The sequence below is a fragment of the Octodon degus genome, unplaced genomic scaffold (genome assembly GCF_000260255.1).
Source record: "Octodon degus isolate 3935 unplaced genomic scaffold, OctDeg1.0 scaffold00016, whole genome shotgun sequence".
Taxonomy (NCBI): Eukaryota; Metazoa; Chordata; class Mammalia; order Rodentia; family Octodontidae; genus Octodon; species Octodon degus.
The window spans coordinates 4847256-4856700 of NW_004524592.1; the positions used below are offsets into that span (position 1 = coordinate 4847256).

Consider the following 9445-nt stretch of genomic DNA (forward strand, 5'->3'; position numbering starts at 1 on the left):
TATTGAAACTGACCTACCAATTTGGTTTGAAACTGTCTCATTACTCTTTGTTTCTCAATAAAATTATGGAAAAAAAAACAGAAAAAAAAAAGAAAATCAAATATCTGAAATAAGTGACCCAATTTATCCCCAAATTTCATATGTACCCCAAAGCCTTCTTCATCCTAATAAAACAATGTTATTGACTCAAAAGAAAAAAAAAAAAGAAGTGACTTCTCACCCAGGAGTGACATTTTATTATGTAGATCACAGCATTGTCTCCTTTTTGCCCTCTCCACAGGTGGACACTGCCACAAGTCCTGTTCAGGCCGATGCTGGGGACCTACAGAAAATCACTGCCAGACGTGTAAGTGTGCACCCATGGAAAGGCATAGGCCTGCAGTGGGTAAAATATTTAGCAATTGATTCTTTCAGTAATTGTGAGCATGCAACTATGACAGTGAGCTTTTGCCTTCTCAGGATAGATGCTTCTGTGGGAAGAAGCTGCTTAATGCCATTGCTTTCCCGTGAAATGTAATACGTAATCTGGTTCTTGTATATTTTTTGGCTTCTGAGTTAATGATTCTGCTACATAGTGACAGGGACACGAACTGTGACTTCAGAATGTAAGTATCTGTAAAAGTAGAAAACTGAAATGCAGGCAAAATGAAAATAGTTCAAGTGCAAGTAAATGGGCGTTGTCCTCCTTGAGCCGAGTGCCTTCATTACCATCCACTGATGAGGAGGAGACAGGAAAGCCAGTGTACCCTGGATCTGCTACATTCCAGGCACTGTTCAGGGCACAGGGATAGAAACTGAATTATGGACATAGAGCAACTGTTGTTATCAGTGAAATCTTGCTCTTAGAACATGAGTCTTAGGGTGAGCCATGAACTATTAAAAGTAGGAGGCTATCATTTCTGTAACATCTGATAATAAAGTGCACTGAAGATAACGACAAATATCTAATATTCTCAGTATTCCTAAATCCATATTATACTCCAATGAGCTCTGACGATGTGCTCATCTTTTGGACCAATGGTTTCTTAAAGGTGGAAAGCAAAATGCTGTCTACAAATGGTAAATGTCTGGTTTTCTTGCTGTAATACCAACCACTGAAATGATGTATAGAGTACAGTGTAATAACAATTTTGAATGTATTCTTTATTAGAAGACAGAAAATATATTGAATATATTAACATGCAAATATTAATTATTGTGATAATCTGTTAGATACTTGCATGAAAGTTTAGAGGTTTCTAATTTATCTCAGTTGATGCTATTTGCTACATTCTGTTTCAATAAAGAAATACAGAAAAATTACCTTTGTGAATCACCAAAGAGAAAGTATAAGGAAATATATATTCTCAATGATTTTTAAAATTTATTTTAAAATTCATGAGCATTTTCATGTTCCAAGTTCATAAAATTTAAGAGAACAAAGTAGTGAGTATCTTCCCATCTGTGGCCTATGTTTCTCCTTCAGCCACCCTTTAGCAACACACCTACAAGTAGGCACAGGGGAAGGGAGTTTGATTCTGGGCCTGCTGTGTCAGCCCCACCCTAGGACACACTGAGATGGCAATTGAGACTGGGCGTGGTGGTGCCTGCCTGTAATCTTAGCGCTTGGGAGGCTGTAAACAGGTGGATCACTAGGAGTCTGATCTAGTAGTGAGACCCTGAATACCCTGTAGACCCTTCCCTAAGATACAAAAAAAAAAAAAAGAGAGAGATAATTTATGTACACCCAAGACATGTTCTGTCCATTTTCATACAAATATTAGCTGATGACCTCTTTGATCATCAGCTGTCTGTACCTTAATCCAGTACCTGGCATAGTTATCTTATGAGGAGGAAAAGAGCTATTTTGTCTTATAGTTCTGGAGGCTGCAGTCACTGAGGATTTAGCCCCTTGGCTGTGGGTCTGTCACAGGGCAGCACATTGTGGCAGGTGAATGTGGCAGAGCAAAACTCTTCATCTCATGGTAGAGTAGCAAAAAGGAGGGCAAGGACAGGCTCCCACAACCCCATGCAAGGACATACTGCCATTGACTAAGGCCTGAGGCTGTGCCCCAACTTAGAGTTTGACCACCAGTCAATGATACCATGGTTGGTAGACCAAGTCTTTCTCAGGCGACTCTTTAGGGATCTCACATCAGAACTGTAGCCTACGGAAACTTCGTTTCACTCCATGCATTTGTATGTGAATTATTTGTATATTAGTTCTTAGAAATGGTACTTGTAGGGGCCACACAGATGTATCTGTAACTTGGTAGAGGTCATTCAATGTGGAGATTTCATTCTCTGTAGAAGCTCAGAATAGTCTCCTCCACCAGGAGCAATGTGAATGAAAGCTTTTTCTCCAATTCTCTGGATAAATCAATGCATTATCAAATTTTAGGGTCCTTGTCAAAAGATTAGATCAAAAAGAATATCTCAGTAGATTTAAATTAACTTATTTAATGGAAACAATGCTATCTAGCAGGCATATTTTGACTTAGATCTTTAAAAGGATTCTATAGTAAGATTAGCCTGCTTTCTAAAAGGCACTTCCTACAGTGCTTGGAGACAGTGTTTTAATAGCAAAGAAGTTAAAAACAGGAAGTACACAGTGCCAAGATGACATTGACATAGCCATTTGTTAGCGGTTCAGATTTCTAAAACAAATGAGAGTCATTGCAGCATTTTTTGATAAAGTGACAACCATGGAAACCACTGGTGTACACAAAGATCTACAGTCTTTCATGAGCAAAGAAGCAAAACAAAATGAAACACATCTACTGAGTTTTCTATCTATCTTAAAAACAAGCAGCTTTGGTCTAAGTCCTATTTTATCTTTGTACTTCAGTTAAATAGTAGTCAAGGAGGCTACCTTTGCCGTCTACTGTTAGTGCTGGGCACCATGACAGGAATCCCCACCACGTTGGCTTGGAAAGGATGGAGCGAAGATCTGGGAAGTAGTGGTTCAGGGCTGGGTCTCCTTCTTCCCTTCGGTAGGGAGGCTTAAGATGCCTTGCCCTTGTGTTGCTCCTCAAATGCTTGCTCCAGACCCAAGTGCTCTCCTTGCTTGCCACTCCGATTTCTCCTTTGAAGTTGAGATCCTCCTGTCTCGGCTTCCATAAGAACTGAGTTTAGCAATATTTGCCCTTGTACCTGGCTACTATAACACTCTATACTGAATGAATCTTATTTGTTTGAAAGAGAGGAGCTCCTGTCTGTACTTAATGTTGCTCTGCAGTATCCGCAGTCTACCCTAGAACATTCAGGTGCCTCTTGCATTAGTTTCAGAGTTTTTAGTTAAATGTAATGCTCAGGGAGGAGCAACCTGTGCAGCTTGTGCTGGATGAAAATTCTATGTTATAGTTTCAATACTATTCATGAGCAAAATCAAATGAAATTAGTTCAATTGATAACTTTATTTTTTATGTTTTTATAGAATATAAAAGAGCAATATAACTAGATTATGATATATATAGTCTGGCTAGTTAGCTAGCTATATGTTATATATTTATGTGTGTGACTGAGACACAGCAACAACAAGCTTGCAAATCTGTATGGAAAAGTAGCATGGGAAGCCAGCATATATAGGCTTCTCCAGATTTGACCAAAAGTTATTTTCCTTTCCTTGATAGTGTTCAAATAACTGAAACTTTTAATTTTTTGGAACAGGCATGATTATGATAGCCAACATTTACAAAGTACATACTTGACATCAACATCTGTTATTTTTATAAGAGAAAACCCTCCTGACAATTGGCAAGCAGAGACATGGCTTTTTCTTAGAACTACTGCCTTTGAGGAACTCTGTAATCAAATATGAGCTATGTAATATTTAACTCTCGGTCATAAAGTAGGATCCTCTCCTCTCCTCCCCCCTCCCCTCCCCTTTCCTCCACTCTCCCTCCTCCCCCCCTCCTCACCTCCTTTCCCCTCCCCACCCCTCCTTCCCTCTTCTCTTCTCCCCTCCCTCTCCCCCTTCCCTCCTCTCCCCCTTCCTCCCTTCCCTTCCCTTGTCCTCTCCTCTCCTTTTCTCGTCCCTTCTCTTACCTCCCCCACTTCTCTCTTTCTCTCTATTTTCTAAAAGAGTGCCTCACTATGTAGCCCAGGCTTCCCTTGATCTCACAGTAGCTCTCTTGCCTCAACCTCCTGAATGGTTGGGATCCCAGGCTTGCACCTCCACAAAGAGCACAGGAAAGCATGTGCAGAATGTGTTTCTGAACCAGAGACGAACCAGGGGATATTTGTTAATATTGGAATATTTCTGGTTGTCATAGCAGGCAGGCGAGGAGCGCATCTATTGATACTAGGAGGGTAGACTGGGGATACTGTTGAACAACATTCAGTATGGACAGGAGCTCCTCTCTTTCAAACAAATAAGATTCATTCCATATAAAATGTTATAGTAGCCAGGTAGAAGGGCACACATTGCTAAACTCAGTTCTTATGGAGGCTGAGACAGGAGGATCACAACTTCAAGCCAGCCTGGGAAACTTGGGAAGATACTATCTCAAGGATCAAAAGAAAAGTCTGTAGCCTTGAAGTTGAGAAATTCCATAGCAGGTGCAGCCCTCATAGCAGGTTCTGAGCCGGTGAGGTTCATTTCAGTGGAGAGTTTATGTTTTGGATCCAGTACTACTGGTTTTGCTAGCTTAGAAACTTGAAACTGAAGAAGCAATGTGTCTGAGGGTTCCAGTTTTGGATCACATGTGTTGTAAGAAGCAGTAATAACCAATCTTTAGGAGCACTGGAGAATAAAGCAGGTAGTATACACAGAAAAAAAAATAAGTGCTTTTGATAGTTTTTACCTCCTGGTTTTCTAGCTTTCCTGAGGTCCGGATGCCCCTGTACGCCTGCTCCTCCCATGGAAAATGCAATGCTCACCTAGTGCAATTCAGTGGAATCTATTGCTTGCCACCAAGGGGAGGGAAGTTTTGCTTATGAAAATTAGCAACTTATACTTTATATGTCAAAGCATCAGTCACAAGTAATTGAAATCATTTAATTTTAGTTATAGAAACTAATCTTGCTATACTCTAAAACTCAGATAATAGTAACCATGTCTACTCCATGGAGTCTATTGAATTTAAATTCAACCCACGTGCTTCTAAGACACACATGTCCAAATTTTAGTATTATGTAGCTCTGAGCTTCGTGGCTTATAAAGTATTTCCATTTTCAATGAGTTTCTGGTAAGTTAAAGACAGTTATCATTAATCTAACTTTACAACTGGAGTAAAGGAAATCTAAGGAAATGAGAACTGCATTCTGAAATGAGAATTTGATAACTATAACTTCAACCCTCACATTGGGATTCTAAAGATAGTACTGTTTCATGTTTACTGTAAAACACACTGTGGTAATTGATATCTGAGATTCAAAATCAGATGATACAGCACTCAGTTGTCTGTACTTTCTGTCACAGGACAGTGGTCTTTCGGAGTCTCATTCATCGTGTCTATAAAATGGAAATTCCCTCTTATGTCAGAGGATTGCTGTTTGGGGAATGAAACTCAATACCTTGATAATAGGCACAAAGCTTAGATATTTTCAGGCACAGGCTAAACAGCCAGTAATAAAACTGATAGTTTAATAAAGCAGAGGTGTTAGAAAAGTTAATCCTTTTTGAATCTGAGTGAGCGGCAGTGCGTGAGAAACTCCCGTAGCCAGCTTTGCTTTGTGAAGTCTGCTGATGCCTGGTATCAGGGAGGAAAAACAGAAGCCTAGAAAGAAATGTGACCTCTTGCCCTGGACATTCATTCCTGTTCTCACTTTTCGTCTGCCCTGCTTGAAAGATACGTTACTTATCCACACTTTAATAGGACAGCATCTTGAGTTAAAATGTATTTTGGAGCTACCCAAATGTATACTTATTGTAAGACCAGAATTTTAGATTTATGATCAAATTTATTTCAGTTATTGATTAATTTTTTAATGAGAATTAGACCTTTTGAGGGATACTCTAACAGTGTGAGATCTCCAGAGATTCTATGGAGGATAACCTATGTGATCAATTATGTAATGTAAAATTTTGTAAGCTTTATCGTATTTCTAATTGCTGACTTCTTAACTAAAATATGTTAGACCCTAAAGCTTGCTTCAGGTAAACTTTTATCTGAACCCTAACTCTATTTTAAGAATGAGAAATTATGTTCTACAAGTTTTTCAACAGTATTCTGCTTTTGTTGATTCACCATACAAACCCACTTATTTTTAATTCTTCCTTTGCCTATGATTGAAATGAATCCCATTAAGTGCTTCTCTGGAGGTATTCAACATTTGCTTTGTCAAGTATTTCCTTGTTTATATGGAGAATATTTCTGAGATTATCTTTCAGTATGTTATGGAAGGAACGCCCATAACCCTGGCTCAGGAAGCTGGAGTTGGGCACGTGATGTGTTCACCCTACAGTACTAGTGCTAACTTCTCAATGGGGAGCCAGAAGTCACCCTGAGTTGTTTAATATTGACCACTTATCGTAAAGACAAGATAAGAGAGTTCCTGTTTATGAGGTTACAGTGAAGTGGAACACAGAAGGACAGTGAGAGCTGAAACCTTTGTGAACAGAGACACAGGCAACAGGACAGCACCTGTTACAACTATTTCAAAATATTTTTCTAAAATATCAGATTTTTTTTTTTTCTTTTTCTTTCTTTTTTTAGGGAAGGGTCTCACTGCTAGATTAGACTCTTGATCTGCATGTTTAAGCCTCCCAAGAGCTGGGATTACAGGCACAACTGCCATCTCAGCATGCCCCAAGGGCAGGGCCCACACTGCAGGCCCTGGGAGTGAACTACCCCCCACCTCTGTGCCTGCTTGCAGGCACTTTAATCCACTGAGCTGTTGCCCAGCCCTCAGATATTTTTCTAAATAAATTCTTTCAAAAAACCTTAGATGACCTAATTTTATAAATGCTAATATAAGTAAATGATGCTTGTAAAATCTTATCAAGTGGTCAAATCTACAATTGTAGACATGAGGAATCTGAATTTAATTTTCTAAAGAATCTTGAGTTCATTCCCCTTAAATCTGTGTGCGTGTGTGTGTGTGTGTGTGTGTGTGTGTGTGTGTTAGAGCATCCTGACCCTAAAAACCTAACAAGAGTATTTCTCACAAAGCTTCAGATAGTCCTGGTAGAACTCAGGCTTGGATACTGAGAGCTACATTACACGAGAGCAGTGACTCCAACTTGAAAGGACTTCTAAGCTCAGCAGGATCGTGGCTGCATTGCTCCGCAGCACGGCTCAAATAAATTGGTTCAGTGGATTAATGTAGTCGTGTCAGGGAGACAAACTTATCTGCCGTGTGAAGTTGGAAGCTTAAAGAAGTATTATTTAGCAGGCTTATTGGGAAGAGTGACAACTCTGTCTATTCATAAGAACTGAGTCCTTAAGTCTGAGCTCAATAGGTATAGGTGTAAGAGACACGGAGCCTTAAGAAATAAGTAATAATGATTAAAGGAACAAACTTATCTCTGTCCCTGCAAGATTCATGAAGCATACTTATCTAATTTAAAATAGATACTGCATGTCCTTTCTTATCTTTGAGCACAGAATCAGTCCCATTCTCTCTGGTCTGCCATTATCAAGGAGTGTGGTGGTTTCCTTTTACACATTCCTTCTGTTCTCCTGGATCCAAGGTCATCGCATTTAGTCGCTGAATGTTGAGTGAGCAGAGGGAACCAAAGCATTCATGGCAGTATTAACGTTTGCCTTCTCCACCTCTGCATACGTTTTGTACTGCAGTAGTCACAAGTGTCGGTGCAGATTAAAGAAGCAGAATGGTAGGCTGATAACAATTCAGCTTGCTTTTCAGTCTTCTAAATTGCTTTACAAATGATGTTTCTCCCCTGGAGATTGACTGAAAATTGTAAGTGCACTTGGCAAAGGGTTAAAAGAGATATCTGTCTTCCAAATGAGGTATTACCCTGAAGTGGTAAGGAAATGTGTACTTTAATTGCTGGAGTGACTAGATAGGTTCTACTTCAGCTCTTTATATCATTATTAAAATAATTAAGCATTATTTTACCCAAAAGAAAACTTCAGGAGGTAGAATTCACATCTTATTAATAACATTATTCTCTAATCAGATTATATCAAAATTGCTTTTTAAATTCAAACTAGTAATTGTAAAATATAAGCAATGTGTTTCTTCAGTTGTGACTAATTGTGAATGGGTATTACTATATGGACAAAATAAACCTTTTGTTTCAAACAATGCTTTAGACTACTTATTGCTTCTATAAAGACTTTGGGGTGGGGAGATAGCTCAGTGGAATAAGTGCTTGCTTGGCAAGTGCAAGGTCCTGACTTCAATCCCTGGTACAGGAAAAAAAAAAAAAAAGACATTATAGAGTGTGTTAGGAAAATTTAGAAATTATTTAACATTTTAAAATAATTTGTTATGCTTCAGCATGAGGAAAGTCATTCCCCCAAGTGGCAATGTAGTAAATGTTTTGCATCAAAAATAGAGACAAGAAATACCTATAATTTTAATCCAGATTACATATTGCATTCATCCTTAGGGCAAACCCTAGAAACTATGTATCTCCATCTTTTTGTCCTAAGCTATATTTGGAAATAAAACATAAAAATCTGAGAAACCCATTTGTATTCCTTGAAATTTTAGTAAGAAAATACTGCATCTCAGAATGAAAGTTTACTTTTTGCCATGACATTTCCAAAAGTTTCCAGTCGATTGTGAAAGCAAAATGACAAACTCAGAAGCTCACAGGCTTGTTACGCTTCCAGCCATGCATTTGCATATCATTCGTCTAAAGTGTAATTGTGTTTACAATCTTCATAGAAAAAAATGTTTAAAAAGAAGGTGCTGGTGTGGTAAATATCCAATTAGAGAGAGAAAGCAAGCGGGGGCGGATGGAGTGCGAGGCGGAGCTGAGCCAGCAGTCTGGATCAATCAGGGGAGCAGCCCGCTTTGTTAGAAGCTGGCATCTTTAATTAAAACTCTTGTATTTTACTAATAACTTTGCATGTCCATAAGCTTTCTTATTGATTTTGATTATTTGCTATTTTCCTTCTCCTGGATTTATAGTTTCTAGAGAAATTGTGAAATTAAGGGAAACAGCGGAAGGGCTAATTCCCTGCGCACGTGTAACATTCAAGTGGTGACCCACTGATTCACTTGAGGATAAAGGAGAGAGACACCCTCCCCACCGCCCATACAGCACTGCTCATTCTGAACTGGAGTTGGCAGCCTTTGTTGACATCTGTGCTTCACTCCAAACTGAAGAAGAAGATAGTGCCCATTTGAAATACCGGAGATATTTTTATCTGCAATGCTGTAAAATAGTTTAATATCTCCAGAGATATTCTTTTTTTTTCTTTTCAAAGTTTTATTGATAAACATATAGCAATGAGACAGTTTCAAATCAAATCAAAAGTACAGTTTCAACAAATAATACACTGCATATATTCTTCTTAGTGATTAATTGCTGTACAAGATGCAGACT

General features: G+C 38.8%; 1 protein-coding gene across 4 annotated transcripts in view; it reads left to right on the plus strand.

The window, feature by feature from the left end:
- The window catches only part of Erbb4 (erb-b2 receptor tyrosine kinase 4), a 1229537-nt gene that overhangs the window by 838147 nt on the left and 381945 nt on the right, over positions 1 to 9445 (plus strand). For all 4 annotated transcript variants that reach the window (XM_004626607.2, XM_004626604.2, XM_004626606.3 and 1 more), the window contains exon 5: positions 281 to 346. In XM_004626607.2, the coding sequence (XP_004626664.1) occupies positions 281 to 346 (66 nt within the window). The remainder of the gene's footprint in view (positions 1 to 280; positions 347 to 9445) is intronic.